The following is a 20,348-nucleotide window of genomic DNA, read 5'->3' on the forward strand; positions in this document are numbered from 1 at the left end:
TCGAACAGTTCGTTTTTCGAGCGTTTAGGCTGACATTCCAGACGTGGTTAAAGTATGGAGGGACAAATATTTTGATTGGGAGCTGAGAGGCCGTGAGGGGAAACGGCAGCCATTGTTGCATCACTGTCCCCGTGAGGTAGCAGTAAACACATCCCATTGGAGACTGCGACCACGAAGGCTCTTAAGAACCGCAGTCGCCCTCAGATGCACACAAGCTGCTGCAACTGGTGTGCCAAAAGGAGGAGCGGCCAGTCGTGTCAGTGCTATTCATGTGGTACTCACGTCCACCCACTCTCCGCTTGATCAAGTTGTCTGTGTCCTGAGCTTCCCCAGATTTCCATATATCTTCCTCTATGGTCTGCTATTGCAAGAGGGCTATCTATCAAAGGGCAAATGTTTTGGTGCTTTCTTTTGATGGAGACATGCGCTAATATTGCTGCTGTTCGGCTGCCAGCCAGGCTCCTAGGGGCTCTGAGTCATATTGGTACTGTTTAAAGTCATGTCCTTGATCCGGTCGTACATTTTGTAGAGCCAGAACCATCTCTCACTTGAAAGCTGACAGGGCTTATGTTGTAAATTGCACTCTGTTTATATCCCTCTCTCTTTCAGTGTTAATTTTGGCAGCTATTTTAGATTTAGTCTTAAAATATATTTTAGTTTTCACATTTAGATTAATTTCCTCCTTCATTAGTTTTAGTTATTAGATGATAGGTTTAGTTGTCAGTCGAGGGTTTGTCTTAAACAAAATGAGGACGTTAAATCCCTAACCAAAAAAACAAAACTACCACTAACAGGTCACCATCAAGGGAAAAATAAAAAAGTAACAAATAATTAACGCAACAATGCTGCAAGGTTAGTAGGAGAATATGCATCTTTCAAATGATTTGCCACCGATATAAATCGCTCCGCACATCATCGTTGGAAAAATAGCAGAGAAATGCAACCGCCTGCTTTGTGAGTCTGCTGCTTCACTGTGCTTTTAGCTGACCCAACGTTACAATGTAGTGGTTGGTGCTTTGGAAACATGCTGAAGTACAGACTGACTGCTGGGAACATGTCTACAACTTCATCAGCAAGTTGTCAAACTAGTGACAAGCTACACTGTTTATCAGTGCCGTGCCCAACATCCCTAGCTAGCTAGCTAGCTAGCTAGCTAGCTAAAATTCCATATCTGTGTTTGTCAGTGAAGCTATGCTAGCAGCAAGCACTCTACAACAAGCTAAGTCAGTCAACAGCAAGTGGCCACACAATAAAGGGCTAAGCAGCCAAGTGTTCAGTTTGCGATTCAGCCTATGACTGGAGTAGATAGAACTTCATTGCCCCCTAGCGGTCATACACAATAGGACCTCCATATTCTGCATTGTGGAATTTCATGAATTTAGTTTGAATGTTAAGAAAAATGTCACTTTGTCACATCCCTAATTTAGTCACATATTCATTGCATTTTTTGGGGCGGATTAAATAATTAATATTTACCTTTTAACTTCCATCGTGTACAAAGATAGCCTTGTCCAACTAGACCGACTATCCCCGTGTATACCTTAGCTGGCATCGTTGATATTGTGGCAGATTTTAACCAATGTAAGTCCTAATTAACCATGTAGACTATATAGCCTTGGCTAGCGGTTAAAGAATTTACAGCTGATTTTTCTCCCCATCATAAGCATTGGAAGGGGGTAAATAACCATTGATTTCCTTGAAAGGGGGATCTGAGCATTCCAACAAATCCTTAAGTATTACTGTACTCCTAATATTCAGCAAATAGCATTAGAAATATGAAGGCAAAGATTATCAAATACAAGTGTATTTGCTGTACATCGGTTCAAAAGAGGCACGAGTGATTGAAGTTTGTGTGTGTGGGAGCAGCCCACACAACTGTAAGATGTTATCGGCCAATGACAGGATTGCATTAAATATTCTGCATGCTTATGATTGGACAGCATTTATGAAAAGGCACTTCATATGAAATTGACTGTCCATTAGTCTTACATGGAATTCTCGTCTGGTTGCTTTTTTTGTCAACTAAAATTATAATTTGTAATAGTTTGTTTTCTTTCAGGGTGTCTCGTTATCGTCAATAGTTTGTTAGGAAAATGTTTTTGGACAAAATCTTACTCTTTTGCCTTCTTTCAATACTTTCTCTCTTACCTCATGCTTTTAAGGCTTCTGCATGCTAGTTTAGTTTTGCTCCTAGCAGAACACGGTTAGGTGACGTGAACATCTGTGCCTCGCATACTCCCTTAAAACACCTTTGCTTGGAAATACGTGAAAAAAAGCGCCAATAGTACTGTTTGTCCCCCGTGAGGCGCCGTAGCAAGTATATACTTCCTCAAAATAGTCTGAATTAATCTGATGACTCAAATCTTTAATACATTTTGACATTTTTGCAGAGGAGGATTTATTTCATCCATTTTAGATTAAGGCTGTAACATAACAAAATGTGGAAAAAGTCAAGGGGTCTGAATACTTTCCGAAGGCACATTGTATCTAAGATGTTTGATGCAGTATTTCTCAATTGAAAAAATTAGCATGAAAACAATTTGTCTCTGTCATTCAAACATTTAATTTGAAGAATCCTTACGGTTGACCAAAAACATACGAAGGGGCGTAGACTTCGACTACCGAACTTTGCCTTGCCTCAGGAATTTTTTTTTGTGTAACGGATGTGAAATGGCTAGCTAGTTAGCATTGCTGCGCGCTAATAGCATTTCAGTCGGTGACCTCACTCGCTTTGAGACCTTGAAGTAGTGGTTCCCCTTGCTCTGCAAGGGCCGCGGCTTTTGTGGAGCGATGGGTAACGATGCTTCGTGGGTGACTGTTGTTGATGTGTGCAGATGGTCCCTGGTTCGCGCCCGGGTAAAAGTTATACTGTTACATGTGCACGAACAGCCGAAACAAACAAAAACATCACAAAATGTCGTAATATTGTATGTGCACGAACTGTTTCGGATGGGAAGCATGTGAACGCCTGTACTCTCTATCCTCCCTGCCCATATCTCTGTGAGTGATATGCTGTTGGTGGGTGGAAGCAGGGCCTGGTTGTATCTGTGCCAGGGCCTTACCACCCACAGTAGGGAGGCTGCATACCCAGGTTGATTGGGGACCCAGAAAAAGTCTGGGTTGCTGGGGTGGTATTGAAGAGGAGAAGGAAAGGGAATGATGGCAAACAGTTTGATCATTATAACCCTGTAAGGCGTTAATCCAGACTGTTTTTGTGTCTAGTGAATAGAACTTTGAAGGAGCTAAGTCAAACAACACAAGACCACTGCAGAACGTTGTTGTCCTGTCTCAGTATGTGTCTCTGTCACTCGCTCTCACCTCTCTTTTGATTTGACAAATTCTTCTTCACAGACAAACACACTGAGTCAAACATGCAGACTCACACACACATCAGTGCATGTGCACAAACACTTTTGAGACCAATGCAGACATTCGGACGCGCGCGCGCGCGCGCACACACAGGGAGCTAGATGGTTGAAAACAGGCCACCTGGGTCCATGGAGACAGTCACCCACACCCAGGCAGATTATAGTGCACGTGCTGGGCATAACTACTCTGATTAGACTGGCCTCTTTCTCTCCTTCTGGTACCATGCAAATATTTATCCAATAATCTCCCTTTCCCTCTTTTCTTTGGAAGGACAGCCGTTTCGGCTTTGTGACTCAAAACAAAACACTCCCTGAATAGCAAAACCTGAAGTAAAGAGGCCAGCTTGTTCTTCTTAGAAAACCCCAATGTATTCAGACAACTTCGAACGACTCCAAATCCAAAAGCAGACTACATTGAATGGTTGCGTTTCAAGAATGCCGCACACACTGAATGGGAGATTTGGAAAGAGATTGGGGGAGGGGGGGGGGGGAATAATGATTTACTATTGAATAAGCCTTGAAGGCATTAGTTTAATATGTGTGTTTGCCATTGTCTATTTTATTCAGCATTGGTTTGTAGCACGGACGGACCTGTTATGAAAATGTGAAAGTAGTTACTTTGTTTGTATGTTGTTTTGTGAAAGGGCACAGACAACACGGAAGAGTTGTTATTGATGTCCTCGCAGAGAAGCGGCATCATCTTTAGTCGCCATGTCACTGTGGTCAAAACAGATGTACTTGAGCGTAAACAACTCTTATTTGTCTATGAAGGAGGACATTTCATTACTCATACTGTATACAGTCATTTCACGAGGAGAAAAGATCAAATGTATTTTTTTTTGTCCCATTTCAGTTGTAATTCATGAACAGTTAGTCCTGAACCACGATTCTATTGAAACATCAAACTTACTTTCATTAAAAAATAAAAATAAAAAATGAAGCTGCAAGAAAAAAGAGACATGACAGCACAAGAAACGACAAACCGAACATTATGGGATGGTTTTCTCTTTCTTGGAAAAACAAAAAAATGCAGCACAAGCATCAGGTTTCAACCATCTTGTTGCTTTCACTGGCCTGCCAGTATCCAGCAGCGTAGCTGAGGACAGCCAAGAGTCCCATACTTCCAGGCCTCGGTGTCTTAGCTACTATCACACCACAAACAGACACACACAGACAGACCGACCATGTGAAGATGAGGTTGAGGCCATTGTCATTGGCTACGGGCACCGAGCCGTCGGTTATTAACAAATGTTTGAGGAACATGAACCCAAGGCTAGACTTCCAAAGTAAAGTCAAGTGCAAGGGAAAGTTCTCTATTTTTTTTTTTTTTCTCTCCCTCCCTCTTTCATGGAGGGAACAGAATGTACTGGGAGCTGCAGGCAGGAAGAGAGTGGCTAAGGCCCTAATGATATGGTGCATGATTGTAACCTTGGTGCAGCACAGAACAGCGGCTCACTTCGCTTCTCCAGTGACTGGGAGCGCTTTCACTTCCAAAACGCTTTGGTGTTGTTGGCACCAGTACACGATCTGACCCCTATCTCACTCTTTTCTCTCTTTCTACTCCTCACTTTCTCTCTGTCCTTTTCCTTGTCTTTATGACGCTGTTTTGCTCCTCCATTTTTTGGGGGGTCATGTGTGTGTGTGTTTTCTATTTTCCACTTGTTTTATCTCCTTTGTCCTGTTCCCTCGCTTTTGTCCTCTCCGGCGTGTCTTCACCTCTCTGCTGCCTCTTCCTTGTCAAGTTTGCAGTGAATCTTGTCCTCTGCCACTGTAGGTACAGATCCTTACTGAGTCCCACCTTATATAACCCTCTGACCTGGACCCCTTTCAACCAGGGCAATTCAAGGCTTGTATTTTATTTGACCCAGAATGCCCTTTTTCTCTTCCTTTTTGCAGTTGCTCAGTGCCCCCTTTCCCCTTACCTCAATTACATTAGAGTAAAAAAAAGGGGGGGAGCCTGAAAGTTAAGGTGTTCTATTTGAAATATTTCCCTTGTTGTTGAGTACAGTACAGAGGCAACACGAGGTGTGGACATGTTTTTAAGAAGTAAGAATGACTTCAGATGGTGGGATCTCGGTTAAACCAACGTCTGTCGATCAATAGCTCCGAGGGCAGTGGTAAATGTTCTCTTTCTGTCCATCCCTCAGTCTCTTGTTTTTCTAACTGCAGTGTTATGGCTGGTTATGAACAGACCTAGTTGTGAGGAATGTGCTCAGGAAAACAGGGGCATTTGTGGCTTCCCCCTTCAGGTTTTTCATAATTGACGAACAAAGCAATGTTCTCTCAGGAATGAAACAGCGTGTTCTATTTGGTCGCCGGTGTAATTGCCTCAGCAGCACCCCCTTCGTCCCACCCCCGACTGCTTCCAAACCTGTTCTTGCCCAATCAACTCCACACCTTTGCCGTTGTTCGATAATAATGAAGACAAATCTAGTGACCACATCGCCTAATCATTCAAAATGTTTGGCATTCGGCACGGTGTGGCAGGTTGGGCGTCTAGAGAAGCCAAAAAATGAAAGGGTGTAGCTCCTCTCGTTCCTCGTGGGCACCCAAGTGTGCAGTCTTGTCGCTTCACATTGTGTGCCAGACTCTCATTCCTTTGCCCCTCCGTTAGGCTGGCATGAATGCAGCTAATGAGGCCATAGCTCCGATAAGCGCAGGTATGTTGATTGCCTTGGCAGATGCTGCCTTGCCAGAGTCGCTTTGCACGCACTGCTGGTTCTTAAAAGCGTTTAGCTGGCGCGGTTGGCGTGCGTGTCTGAGAGTGGGGAGGCTGGGACCGACCTGGCACAGCAATATGGGGGCGACTGCCAAGACGGGAGTCCAGCCCACTGGGGCCATTTGGACCAGGCCTGGCCCGAGATCAGAGCACTTTCAGCTGTTCTGACCCAAGAGACTTGACTTTATGAGACACACTCAAGAGGGAATGGCATACGTGAATACCAGACTAAACAGGCAACATCTGAATGATGTTACACGAAACAGTAAAAAAAATAAAAAATAATCGAAAGGTGTTTTGGCCTAGGACTGGACAGGCAGTTCTGGGAACCACGGCAAATACATTCTGCATTATTTTCAATTGACAATAATAGACTCCCAACAATCCCTAAAAGATTACAAAACCACCAGACCTCATGAAAGAGGAGAATAATTCAACTGCCTTAGCGAATCTCTTTGTTTTATGAAATAATCACTGCCATGTTTACGCTCCCTGGAAATTCACTTGATTCATGTTGAACAAGGCATTTTAATGAATTGTGGGCAGAGTGGTTGGGGCAATACACAAAATGAAAAGAGATTTTAAAAAGAAATGGGCTCTGTTGAAACAGGCCCTAATAACAGTTTAACAGTTTTACCCATTGGAATACAATAGACCAACATTCAAAAGACAGTTGGAAGGATTCAAGTAGGCTTAAGTGTGTTACTCATACACACAGACACAAGATTTAGGATTATTATACATTGACTAGTTTGTTGGTCATTGACGTTGGTGATTCAGAAAATCAATCCCTTTAGTAGTCATTTTTCTGTACTCCCAAGTTCGGCCCCTTTCCGTCTTCTGGCTATCTCACTGCTAGAAACTGCTGTGCTTTTAGAAGTGACGATCATTGAATGTGGAGGAGGGGGGCCAGAAGGAAAGGTATGGAGGAGGATGGGGGGAGGGTGGAGATGGTTGTAGACGATTTCATACCAACGATTTCATAGGAAACATGCTGACAGGCTGACTCTCTGTGTTAATGTCCCATGTTCTCATCATCAGAGAGGCAGCCCACCAGGGGGTTGCCAGATACCTGTTTAGTAGCTTTGTATAGGTGTCACATGGATTATTTAATAAAAACAGTGTTGTGGTAATAGGTTGAAGACTAAACTCCCCATTTTAAAGTTTTAACATGCAATACAAAAGCCTGCTGATATTCCTGGTCTGACCGAAATATGGACTGCCTTTTCCCGCCAGGCATTCATGACGTGCAGTTGTAAAGCTTGTACAGTGCCTTCAGGAAGTATTCACACCCCTGGACTTTTCCCACATTTTGTTGTTACTAACTGGGATTAAAATGGATTTAATTATTTTCTATCAACGGTCTACAAAAAACACTGTGATAGTAGAAGAATTCAAACATTTGTAAGAAAAAAACATATTAAAAAAAACCCACTAACAGTCAAGTTTGGACACACTACTCTTAATTTTGTTTACTATTTTCTACATTGTAGAATAATAGTGAAGACATCAAAACAATGAAATAACACATGGAATCATGTTGTAACCAGAAAAGTGTTGCACACTCTTGGCATTCTCTCAACCAGCTTCATGAGGTAGTCACCTGGAATACTTTTCCAACAGTCTTGAAGGAGTTCCGACATATGCTAAGCATTTATTGTCTGCTTTTCCTTCACTCTGCGGTTCAACTCATCCCAAACCATCTCAATTGGGTTGAGGTCGGGTGATTGTGGAGGCAAGGTCATCTAATGCAGCACTCCATCACTCTCCTACTTGGTCAAATAGCACTTACACAGCCTGGAGGTGTGTTGGGTCATTGTCATGTTGCAAAACAAATTATGTACCACTAAGCGCAAACCAGATGGGATGACTTATCGTTGCAGAATGCTGTGGTAGCCAAGCTGGTTAAGAGTGCCTTGAATTCTAAATAAATCACAATGTCACCAGCAAAGCACCATTACACCACCACATCCATGCTTCACGGTGGGATCCACACATGCAGAGGTAATCTGTTCACCTACTCTGCGTCTCACAAAGACACAAGGGTTGGAATCGACCATGCGTGAATCAGGTCTTCAGTCTCCTCTGAATAGTTGATGTTGAGTTGTCTGTTACTTGAACTCTGAAGCATGTATTTGGGCTGCAATCTGAGGTGAAGTTTATTGCCTGTTTTCTGGGGTTGATACATCTGCTGCAGAGGACAAGTTCATTAGAGTTAACTCTGGGTCTTCCTTTCCTTTGGCGGTCCTCATGATAGCCAGTTTCTCCGTAGCCCTTGATGGTTTTTGCAACTGCACTTGAAGAAACTTTGCAAATTCTTGAACGTTTCCAGATTGACTGACCTTTATGTCTTTTAAAGTAATGATGGACTGTTTCTCTTTACTTATTTGAAATCTTCTTGGACTTGGTCTTTTACCAACTATGGCTTGTCACAACACCACTAAATGGCTCAAACGCATGAGGAAGGAAAGAAATTCCACAAATGAACTTTTAAGAAGGCACACCTGTTAATTGAAATGCATTCCAGGTGACTACCTCATGAAGCTGGTTGACAGAATGCCAAGAGTGTGCAAAGCTGTCATCAAGGCAAAGGGTGGCTACTTTGAAGAATCTTACATTTTTTGCTTACTACATGATTACATATGTGTTATTTCATAGTTTTGATGTCATCATTATTATTCTATAATGTAGAAAATAATAGAAAACAAAGAAAATCCCTGGAAAGAGTAGGTGTCCAAACTTTTGACTGGTACTGTATATGAAAAATAAAACTGGCTCTGATTACATAAGTATTTAGTCAGTACATGTTAGAATCACCTTTGGCAGTGATTACTGGGGCGAGTCTTACTGGGTAAGTCTCTATGAGCTTTCAACACCTGCAACATTTGCCAATTTATGTAATATATTGGATTTGCCCCAAACATATCACTTTAAATTCAGGACAAAAAGTGTATTGCTTTGCAACATTTGCCACCATGCTTCAAAGGGATATTCAATATCTTTTTATTTTTACCCACCTACCAACAAGTGCCCATCTTTGCGAGGCATTGGAAAACCTCCCTGGTCTTTGTGGTTGAATCTGTGTTTGAAATTCACTGCTCAACTGGGGGAACTTAGATAATTGTATGTGTGGGGTACAGAGATGGGTAGTCATTCAAAAATTATGTTCAACGCCAGGGGATAAATTGAACACCTGCAAAATGCGGGTAGATTTAGCTATTGGCGGGTAAATATGTCAACTTCACCCGCCACATTGGCGGGTGATCTATTTGTAGGGCTCTACAGTGCAAGCATTACATTCGGATTTGTGAGTCAAAAGCAGTGGTGGAAAAAGTATCCAATTGTCATAGTTGAGTAAAAGCAAAGATACCTTTTTAATAGAAAATGACTGAAGTAAAAGTGAGTCACCCAGTAAAATAATACTTGAGTAAAATAATTTAGTTTTAAATGTATTTAAGTATCAAAAGTAAATGTAATTGCTAAATTATAAATAATTATTAAGCAAATCAGATGGCACCATTTTCTTAATTTACGGATAGCCACGGGCACACTCTAACACTCAGACATAAGCTCTGTTGTTTTTCAATGTTATTTTGAATCTGCTGCTTCAACTGATAACGAATAAACGCGGTCTACTACTAGTCACATCCCAAATCTCACAGACAGTGACATGGCTCAAGTGGCTCCGTTACCATGGTAGCCTCCCACCCTTAAAGGGGTGGCTGAAAATTCTGTCTGATATTTTGGTTAAGACTCGGGTCTGAAATTAAATTGAGCAACCTACCACATTTGCTTCTTACGAATACATTTCTTGTTTTAGAAACATTACAAAGCATGGTCATCAGTTTTAAAAAAAAATGTTATTATGGCGTACAAATATTTTGGCTGGTGATAAAAACAGATTGAATGGTGGGGCAAAAATTACATTTTGGGCCCTGTTAAACACTAATATTGCACACAGAGTCCATGCAACTTATGTGTCTTAATATGCACATTTTTACTCTGGAACATATTTAAGCTGGCCATAACAAATTGGTTGAATACTTATTGACTTCAGACATTTCAGCTTTAGGCCAGTGACACAAATCTCAATTGAAAATGATGTCTTAACACAACAAAATGTGGAAACGGTCAAGGGGTGTGAATAGGGCTGTTAAGGTGACCATATTACCGCCACACCGGCAGTCACTAGTCATGACAACAGTCAAATTCCGCTTGAGCGTTTTGTCACGGTTATTGGGCTTCTCCAAGCTCTGATGCTGCTGATGGTCATTAGTAGCCTACCAAACTCGCTAACTACCTGGTACTCAGCACATTTAATCCGCTTTACAACTGGTGTAGAGCCTAACTGGCATACATGCACAGTGTGTGAGTTTCCAGTTTGAGGAAGATAATTCTCACCATAAAAATGCAACTTTACAATAAATGCATTACATGCGTAATTATGGTCACTTTTGAGAATGGTGTTTTCCTGCGAATTGAACATTCACGCTTATAGCCTACTGCCGTGTGTGCATTGCTGTGCTAATAATGTGAAGAAATAGCTTTAATAGTTAATCAACATTTTTAGCTAAACGTTCTGATCTGTTGCGTCAGACTCATTGCTTAAAACTGTTTTTTTATGCAAGTGGTTGTATTAATTTGGGGTCTATCGCATCCCACAACTGTCCCAGACTATTTTGGAGTATTTATTTATTGTTCAGAATATAATAGGTCAATGTTTGTTCTATGGGGGAATAGTAGATGGACATAGGCTAATGCTTTTGCTGTTCGTTAGCCCTACTCATGTTCTTGTCTGACAAAGTAAATGTGGACAGTTCTTCCAAAAGCTTCAATACATGCCTCGGAATTGGATAAGGACGTGCCCAGTTGCATTCCTGATGTGTCTGTCTTCACTTGTAGCCTGTGAGAAAGACCCGATCACGTGATTGAGAGCCGTGTGAGTGAGAGGTGCTTTGACATGCAACTGGGAGAAGGGAATTCTAATTATTATATTCAGACCAAGGGCACAACGAGCACTGCTGTAAAAAGGCATGGATTTTTTTTAGGGTGCTTTACGGCACCCAAAGGGAATGCAGCCAGGAAATTCGAGGCATTATTAAGTGCATGTCAAATTGTGAATGAGAGACTGATGAATTGTGTACAGCTTGAGCAACAAAAACTAAGCAGAGCTCATGCCTAATCATAACTTTTTTCAAATCCTCATTAGTCACATCATGCAGCCTTAGAATGTTTTAAAAATCAAAACGTATAGCTCAAACCTTGCATCACAACTAAAGTTGCATACAGTGCTTCTGGAATGTATTACGACCCCTTCACTTTTTCCACATTTTTTTTACATTACAGCCTTAATCTAAAATTTATTTAATAATTTTTTCCCCTCATCAATCTACACACAATATCCCACAATCACCAGTTTAAAAAAAAAAATCCACTTAATTAAATAAACGGATACCTGCTATGAGACTTGAAATTGCGCTCAGGTGCATCCTGTTTCCATTGATGATCCTTGAGATGTTTGTACAACTGATTGGAGTCCATTTGTGGTAAATTCAATTAATTGAACATGATTTGGAAAGGCAAACACTTGTCTATATAAGGTCCCACAGTTGATAGTGCATATCAGAGCAAAAACCAAGCCATGAGGTCGCAGGAGTTGTCCGTAGAGCTCCGAGACAGGATTTTGTCAAGGCACCGATCTGGAGAAAAGTACCTAAAGAAAATCTGAAGGTCATTGAAGGTCCCCACCAACACAATGGCCTCATTCTTAAATGGAAGAAGTTTGGAGCCACCAAGACTCTTCCTAGAGCTGGTCGCCAGGCGAAACTGAGCAATCGGGGGGGAAGGGCCTTGGTCAGCGAGGTGACCAAGAACCCAATGGTCACTCTGACAGAGCTCCAGAGGGACAACCATCTCTGAAGCACTCCACCAATCAGGCCTTTATGGTAGAGTGGCCAGACGGAAGCCACTCTTCAGTAAAAGGCCCATGACAGCCTGCTTGGAGTTTGCCAAAAGGCACCCAAAGGCCTCTGCCCATGAGAAACATTCTCTGGTCTGAAGAAACCAAGATTGAACTCTTTGGCCTGAATACCAACTGTCACGTCTGGAGGAAACCTCGCACCATCCCTATGGTGAAGCATGGTGGTGACAGCATCATGCTGTGAGGATGTTTTTCAGCGGCAGGGACTGGGAGTCTAGTCAGTATCGAGGGAAAGATGAACAGAGCAAAGTACAGAGATCCTAGATGAAAACCTGCTCCAGAACACTCGGGACCTCAGACTAGGACAAATGTTAATCTTCCAACAGGACAACAAACCGAAGTATACAGCCAAGACAACGCAGTAGTGGCTTCCAGATAAGTCTCAATGTCCTTGAGTGGCCCAGCCAGAGCCTGGACTTGATCATCTCTGGGGACACCTGAAAATAGCTGTGCAGTGACGCTCCCCATCCAACCTGACAGAGCTTGAGAGGATCTGCAGAGAAGGATGGGAGAAACTCCCCAAATACAGGCATGCCAAGCTTGTAGCGTCATACCCAAGAAGACCCGAGACTGTAATCGCTGCCAAAGGTGCTTCAACAAATTACTGAGTAATGCGTCTGAATGCTTATGTAAATGTAATCTGTGTTTTTTTTATTTTTTATAAATTTGCAAAAAATTCTAAACCTGTTTTTGCTTTGTCATTATGGGGTATTGTGTGTAGATTGATGACGAAAAAAACGATTTAATCAATTTTAGAATAAGGCTGTAACGTAGCAAATTGTGGAAAAAGTCAAGGGGTCTGAATAATTTCCGAATGCACTGTAACTAAATGAAGCATATAGGAGTACTTGTTTCTTTGTTAACCGCTCAACACAGAATAGCCGCATGTGCGCACTTCCTCAAATAGTTTTGAAGAAAATATCCTTTATATTTTATTGAGCTATGTTCAATTATATTCTTCATGCTATAAAATAATGCCACGGAATTCTAAGCCAGTCTTACCTTCTAAATGAACTAGTGAAGCCCACAGCCATATGGCATTGCCAGATCCGGGCCTAACATCAGGACAACTGAGTATGCTCTTCTGTTCTTCTGAAATAGGTTACATTGTCTTCATATCATGTTTCCTTGGGCCTGTTTAAATAACGAATGGATTTATTGTGATGGTGTAGGCCAGAAATATTATTTGGCCCCTGACAGCCCCCCAAATTAATTATGAATATTTCTTTCCGGACCCAAATGCATTGTCCCAAGAAGGAAGTACCTAAACAATGCAAAGGTTACATTTGAACTTGCTTCATGAGGAGAGAGAAAGCAGGAGTCAACTAATAAAGCAGGCAGCGGAACATTTTGTGGCTCTGCTGAAACGTAAAGCTGGAACCGCAGCGCAATCAATAGGTGAACAGCGCCTGGTGCTGAAAATATAGCTGACTTGTTATATCAGTGTTGCCCAGCAACATATGGAGAAAAACTACACCAGTCAAGTAATTCATTTCAACAATCTTCATTGTTATTTGACTTTACAAACAACAAGAGGGCTTATGCCTATATAAAATAACTTAACTGGCTGAGGTAGGCTGAGACTGAGGCTTAACAGAATCTTTCACAAAAAGATATAGCCTAATAGAAGTGGGCTTTTTAAAAAAAAAAATAGGCCTACTTACAATTTGTAACTGGCCAAAACTGTAGCATACATAATAAACAGAAAATACTGTCAGATTGAGATGTAAATATTCCTAGATAAGCACTCACAATAATGTTAGTATTGACTAAATACAGTCATATAGGCCGATAAGTTACTTACTCACTCAATGGGAAAAGTTGTGTTTTCCCTCGGTCACGATCTTGTGGATGTCGGGTAAGATGATGTGATTTTGACCTCGATTGACTTGTGAAAGCCGGTTCCTGTTGTGAGTCTATATTGTGTTCATAGAGGAAAATGAGGACTCGCAGAGATGTAAGTCGATCCAAACATTGTTAGCACATAAAATGCACATTTCTTTACTGTGCTGTATTCCTCTGAGCATGCCACCCAAAACACACACAAGCATTCCTGAGTGTATTCCCTGATTTGGCTCGATGTCTGGAATTAAATCGTTTCAGTTTGAATTGCGGCCTCTTTCAGCGAGGGTATCGTTTTCTTAGCAAGGGAGGAAAATTCTCCACCTGGGTGGACAGAGGATCACATACAAACACTATCTTTTGGCATGATGTCGTCTTCAAATCTGGTGGAGAAGTTGTCAGCTGCTCGATGAAAATCTTCCACCTCCGTGACAATGCTGCGGCCTGGACCCTCCGCCTGTCGTTTCCAAATCGAGTAACTCAAGCTTCTCCACCATGTCCACAAGTTTTCCCTCTTCCTTGTAACTACATATTTAACCTGTTTAAGTGACAGAATATGTCAGCCAAAAAAGGTGTGTGTGTGTGTGTGTAGCTTGCAGTTAAGGCTTCAATGTTTCTGTGTTGGGCCTCTGTCTGGGACGGGAAGGCCACTTTGAAATTCCATGCTTCGACTCAGAATGACGTCTGAGATGTAATAATTTGCTAACAGCAACATAATCATTGCAAATACGATTGGGAAAAAATGGTAAGATGAACGCATATCTCTCTGTACGTTCTTCCCGGAAACTTCCATTTTCATTTTCCGCCTTTTTTTTAATACTTTTTGAGAGCGACATTTTCTCTTGCTATCCAGCTAATTGTTTTTGAAAGAATGTTGACGTTAGAAAAAGTAGTGTAGGCTACGTAGACCTGTTTTTTCCCCACCAATCAACTCACTTAGAAATAGACAAAAGTAATCATTGAATAGAGACATGGTGATTTTATGAGCTTAATCAGATCGAATGTATTATGTTATTGTCACTGAATGTATTATGTACTAATCATATGTGTTAAATGTTGTTCAATTTGTAGTGTAGTAGGCCAATTAATTGTGGTAATATTATATAATAATTATGATCTGGCCCGTCGACTATTAGCTGATAAAATTGTTGGGACAAAAGCGAAACCTAGTTGACCAACACTGTTGTAGGCTATATTGCATGGATTTATTCGACTTTTTAACATGAAAATGTTCCAAAGTTCTGCATCAGGCTGTGTGTGATAGCCAGGAGATGCTAAATGTGTTTATGTTAATTCATCGTAAATTACTGTGAGACCGGAAGTTATTATTATCAGTGGCTGACCAAATTTCATGACCGGCACAACCCTAGGTGTGAATACTTTCTGAAGGCACTGTATACACTGAGTGCACAAAACATTAGGAACACCTTCCTAATATTGAGTTGCGCCCCCTTTTGCCCCCAGAACAGTTCAATTCGTCAGGGCATGGACTCCACAAGGTGACGAAAGCATTCCAATTATGCTGGCCCGTGTTGACTCCAATGCTTCCCACTGTTGTCTCGTTGGGTGATGGAATATTATTGATAATACGGCAAAACTGTTGAGTGTGAAAACCCCAGCAGCTGCAATTCTTAACACACTCAAACCAGAGTGTTACCACCATACCCTGTTCAAAGGCACTTAAATATTTTGTCTTGCCCATTCACCCTCTGAATGGCACACATACACAACTCATGTCTCAGGGCTTACATATCCTTATTTAACATGTCTCCTCCCCTTCATCTACACTTATTGAAGTGGATTTAACAGGTGTCATCAATAAGGGATCACAGTTTTTACCTGGTCAATATGTCATGGAAGAGCATGTTCCTAATGTTTTGTACACTCAGTGTATCTCTCCAAGGTCCTGATCATGAGTGGTGTGTAGCAATGCCCTATGCTTGTTGCCATGGTGACAGCCATGTGAGTGGAAGCTTGTCATTTGGATATACTGCTGTCAGCAGAACGGCAGAGAAATCAATGCTGGGACGTTGGCAGAGGCTGCAGGAGGGAGTAGCGTTCTTTTGAATGCTACCCTCCAGTCTCCAGTGGCCATACGACGAGGCAAGGTAAAAGGTGTCTTCGTAGAATTGCTGTCATAGCATTTCATTTTGGTTGTAGTGATCTTAATCATCTGTCTAGGTTACCGTGTGCATTTACTATGTATGAGCACTTGTGTATGTGTCTACGTGCTGAATTACGCTGGTCCTCTTTTTTTTTCCCACCCATTTGCCCCAGCCCTTTGCATTACTGGGTGTGTTTGGGCCGGCCCAGCTCTTCTCATGGTTTGTGTTGCAGTAATCAGGCGGAACTGTGAAATCATATGCTGAGTGTGCAGGTCTGCTACACGGTGCAATCAAGTACAGTCAAACAATTTCTCGCTCTCTGTGGACTACACTCTTTCACCATCTTCTCGGTCCTTATGTGTTCTCAACAGTTACTGAAATGTTTGCTGATCCTCAGAATCACTGAGGTCAGTCAGTAATAATTTCTAATTTTGTTGCAACTCTGTTATTTTTTTCTTTCAGGTGATAGACACCCATGTTGACCATCAAGCTGAGGGGAGTTGAAGGAATAAGAACCAACCAAAGAAAAAGGGAGAAGACATTGTGTGGAGAGGAGAAAGGGACTGAACATAACTCAACATTACGGACTTGTGACTCATAATTTTAACCAGAGAAGGACTGCCACACAAATGTGGACCTCCCAAAAAGTAGTAAAATAATTTCCCCTTTCCATATAGAAGACAACAGCAATAATATCTGTGATGTCTGAAAACAAAGACATAACGAATCGCCACCTGCGGCACAAGCTGCAAAGCCTGGGACGACGGCTGGATGAGCTTGAGGAGGCCACCAACAAGCTCCAGAAGTCTGAAGATGAGCTGCTGGATCTGCAGGACAAGATCATCCAGGCAGAGGGCAGCAACTCCTCCATGCTGGGCGATGTAGAGGCCCTGCGCAAGCGGCTGCTGAGGATTGAAGGCAAAGACGAGGAGGTGTGCAAGGCAGAGGATCTCTGCCGCACAGTGAGGGAGAAACTGGAGGAGGAGGAGAGCTTGACCAAGGACCTAAAGTCTGAGATTGAGCGCCTGCAGAGGAGGATGGCTGAGTTGGAGAAGTTGGAAGAGGCCTTCGGCAAGAGCAAGTCAGACTGCAGCCAGCTCTGCCTCAATCTCAATGAAGAGAAGAACCTGACCCGGAAGCTCTCCTCTGAGCTTGAGGCCCTCAAGGCCCGTATGATGGAAGTGGATGCATCAGAGGTAAGGCTGGACCGGGCTGAGAAGTTTCTGGCAGGGGAGCTGGAGCAGCTCAAGGGCCTCACTCAGACTTTTGTGAGTGAGAGGAAGAGGCTCCTGGAGAAGCAAAGGGAGGATGAGAAGCTTATACTAAAACTGACCGAAAAGCTGGATTGTCAGAAGAACAGGATCGGCCGAGCAGATCCCAGCCGCACAGACTTGAGGGACCTCCGCATTGAAGATGACCTCTCATCTGGCCTGACTAGCAAGCTTGGGCGCAAGAAGAGCGTGGACTACCTGAAACTGGGCGATGACGTTGGGCTAAGGAATAAGTCAGAAAACGAGAAGAACAGCCTTGATGGCCAGGAAGACAACAAAGTCAAGGAACTCACCCAGGAAGTTGAGAGGCTGAAGAACCGGCTGAAGCAACTGGAACTAGTGGAGGAGGATCTCAAGAACACAGAGTCAAAGAGCGGAGAGCTACAGGAGAAGTTCCAACAGGAGAGGTCCCGCAGCCGAGCCCTCAACGATCAGGTGGAGCAGCTTAGAATGCAGCTGTGCAGTCACGGCAATGGAGGGCTTAGCAGTCCAGCAAAGGTCCTTGAGAATGGCAAGGCAGAAAATGAAGAGATCAATGTCCGGGGTGGGTTCAGGAAGGACAAGCCTAAGTACAGGAGTGCTGCAGCTGCAGAGCCAGCCGCCCCCAAGTACAAGAGCAGAGAGCTGTCCCCGCAGCACAAGAGGGAGACCAAGCTGAGGAGCAAAGAGCTGAGCAACTCTGAGGAAATTTCTCCGAAGTCTGTCAGGAGGGCACTCAGTCCTTCACACAAGAGCAGGAGGACACCAAAGACTGGATCCTCAACTGCCTCTGACAATGTAGTGAAAGAAATAGGTAGAAGGGTGGAGGACAAAACAACAAGGGGAGGAGCCCATACTCCTGTTAGCACGTCTTTGAGTGATAGCAAGAAGGTCTCGGTTCTTAATCGCTACCCTCCAGCAGCTAATGACCAGAAGCCATGGAAGACATCTCAGAAGCCGAGTGAAAGCAAAAAGAGCCAAGTGGATAAGTTTTCTAGAAAGAATGTTGGTTGTGACAGTGAGTCAAACAATTCTGTTGTGGTGCCTGAAAGCTCAAGCAAGACCAACACAGTCTCCCCTCCTGAAAATGATGCTTCTGCGTCTGACCTGGTGTCTGTCGACCTGGTTCAAGAGGCTCCTCCAGTGTCAGACCTCTCACAGGCCAATGGGTCGTACACTGCCTACAAGTCCCATGTGTCCCCGCTGGTCAGTGATCATGGCTCTGAGGGTCACTCTTCAGCCTCTGAGACTGAATCCACTGGGTCCAGGCCCTCAGAACCAGAGCCTGTGTCTGAGGTGGCAGCACTGAGTAGCAGAACCTCCAACCCTCCGAAGTACTCTAGATACTCTCGCCTACAAGACTCCCAGTCAGAGGGTTCCTCCACCAGGAGCTCGATTGACGAGGAGCAGAACAGGCTGTTGATGGCTGAAGGAGGATATCTGGAGCCCACTCACACCCCAGCAGGGATGGAGGTCCGCAGGGTCTGCAGCCCACGGGAGGCCCTGAGGTCAAAGGCAGTCATCAAGCCGGCCATTGTGGAGATTGATAGGAAGGAAGTTATGATATCCGGAGTCGGGGCAGAGTTCTTGACCTCCAATGGCAAGCCCAAAATCTCCACGAAACCTGTCCTGACCACCAACAAGATGACCAGCAGCATCACTATCTACCCCAACGATCCCAGCTCTTCCAGGACCAGCAGCCGCAGCAGCAGTGTATCCAGCGAGCCACCAGTCAAGGAACGCCACACGTCCACTAGCAACATTGTCATCGGGCCCAGTGAGCACAGGGGGAACATCTCTATCCCCTATGAGATCTCCATTCCCAAGAGTGAGATCACCCTCCGGCCATCCATAGATGGCCCGGACGAAACAGATCAACCAGGGGTGCTAGGGATGGCCCGTGCGGAGACGCACCTACGCCCCCGAAGCAGCTTCAGCCTCCAGTCACCGGAGACCATCTCAGACTTCAACAACGACACAGAGTCAGGTTTCGAGAGCAGCAGTAGCAGCACTACCACCGTCACCAGCTGGAGGAGACACCACAGCCACCACACCTCCCAGGACGACGGTCTCCCAGAGATGAGAAACCTGACTGTGCGGAGCACCTGGAGGAACAGGGGGGCGGCATCTGTGGACGAGCCTGGCCAGGGAGCCAGGCTGGAAGGGGTGGGTTCTGAAGATGAGTTAGAGTCGGCCACCACGTGGAGGGCGTACCGAGCCACCACTGTCCTGGACAAGGAGGAGAAGGTTAATGCCACAGGGGCCTCTACATCACGGGCAGCCAAGCCATCGCCAGCAGAGCTGTACATGCGCAGGATTAAGAACAGTGTGGTGACCACCAGGGACATTGCAGAGCCGGTGCGCCGGAGCAAGAGCTCTCTGTCACCAACTGAGGAAGTTATGCAGAGGAGTATCCCCCACGAGCCTGTCAGTTCTCAGGAGCTCACACCCCGGCAGACACAACCCATGGTGAGTTTAACTTCTGTACAAACTGTCTTTGAAAAGTATTAGCAGACCTTGTGGAGCCCCCACAATTTAGTATCAAACATGAGGAAATAATTATGCTCAGTGTTTTTAGATTTCTGTCACTTCACTAATCTGACTCAAACAAAACACCATTTGTTTAATTTCAGATTAAAGGTGAACAGCAGGTTGTTGCCAGCATTTGGCAAATAATACATACTCAGGATGTTTAGTCTTTTGAAGAATGGAAAAAATACTCAACAGAAGCTACTGTTCTTATACCATCTGCTTACAATAGTTCTTAAGCCTGTTGCATATCTGGTCATTGAGTCTTGACAAGGAAATGTACAGGGATACTGTATTTGGCTCTATTAATATGATACAAATGTCCTTGAAGTGGTACTCAGTATAAAGTAAATATTGCAAATAGTGAGCTATATTTATATGCTCAACATTTTTTCTAAATCATATTCGAATAGTGAAATAATTAAATGAAAATAAAGTAATGCATTTTTTCCCCCAAAAAAAGTGGCACCCCTGTTTTCAATACCTTTTCAATACTTCACCTTGCGAGGGAAAGGCACTGATCTTTTTTCTAAAATGTTTTATGAGATTGGGAGG

At 43.5% G+C, this 20,348-nt stretch overlaps 1 protein-coding gene across 2 annotated transcripts in view; it reads left to right on the top strand.

Annotated features, from left to right (window-relative positions):
- The window catches only part of luzp1 (leucine zipper protein 1), a 75,425-nt gene that overhangs the window by 38,084 nt on the left and 16,993 nt on the right, over positions 1 to 20,348 (top strand). For both annotated transcript variants that reach the window (XM_021584418.3, XM_021584419.3), the window contains exon 3: positions 16,477 to 19,733. In XM_021584418.3, the coding sequence (XP_021440093.3) occupies positions 16,716 to 19,733 (3,018 nt within the window). In that variant the 5' untranslated portion in view covers positions 16,477 to 16,715. The remainder of the gene's footprint in view (positions 1 to 16,476; positions 19,734 to 20,348) is intronic.

This window comes from Oncorhynchus mykiss, chromosome 25 (assembly GCF_057628025.1).
Source record: "Oncorhynchus mykiss isolate SJ-2025 chromosome 25, ASM5762802v1, whole genome shotgun sequence".
NCBI lineage: Eukaryota > Metazoa > Chordata > Actinopteri > Salmoniformes > Salmonidae > Oncorhynchus > Oncorhynchus mykiss.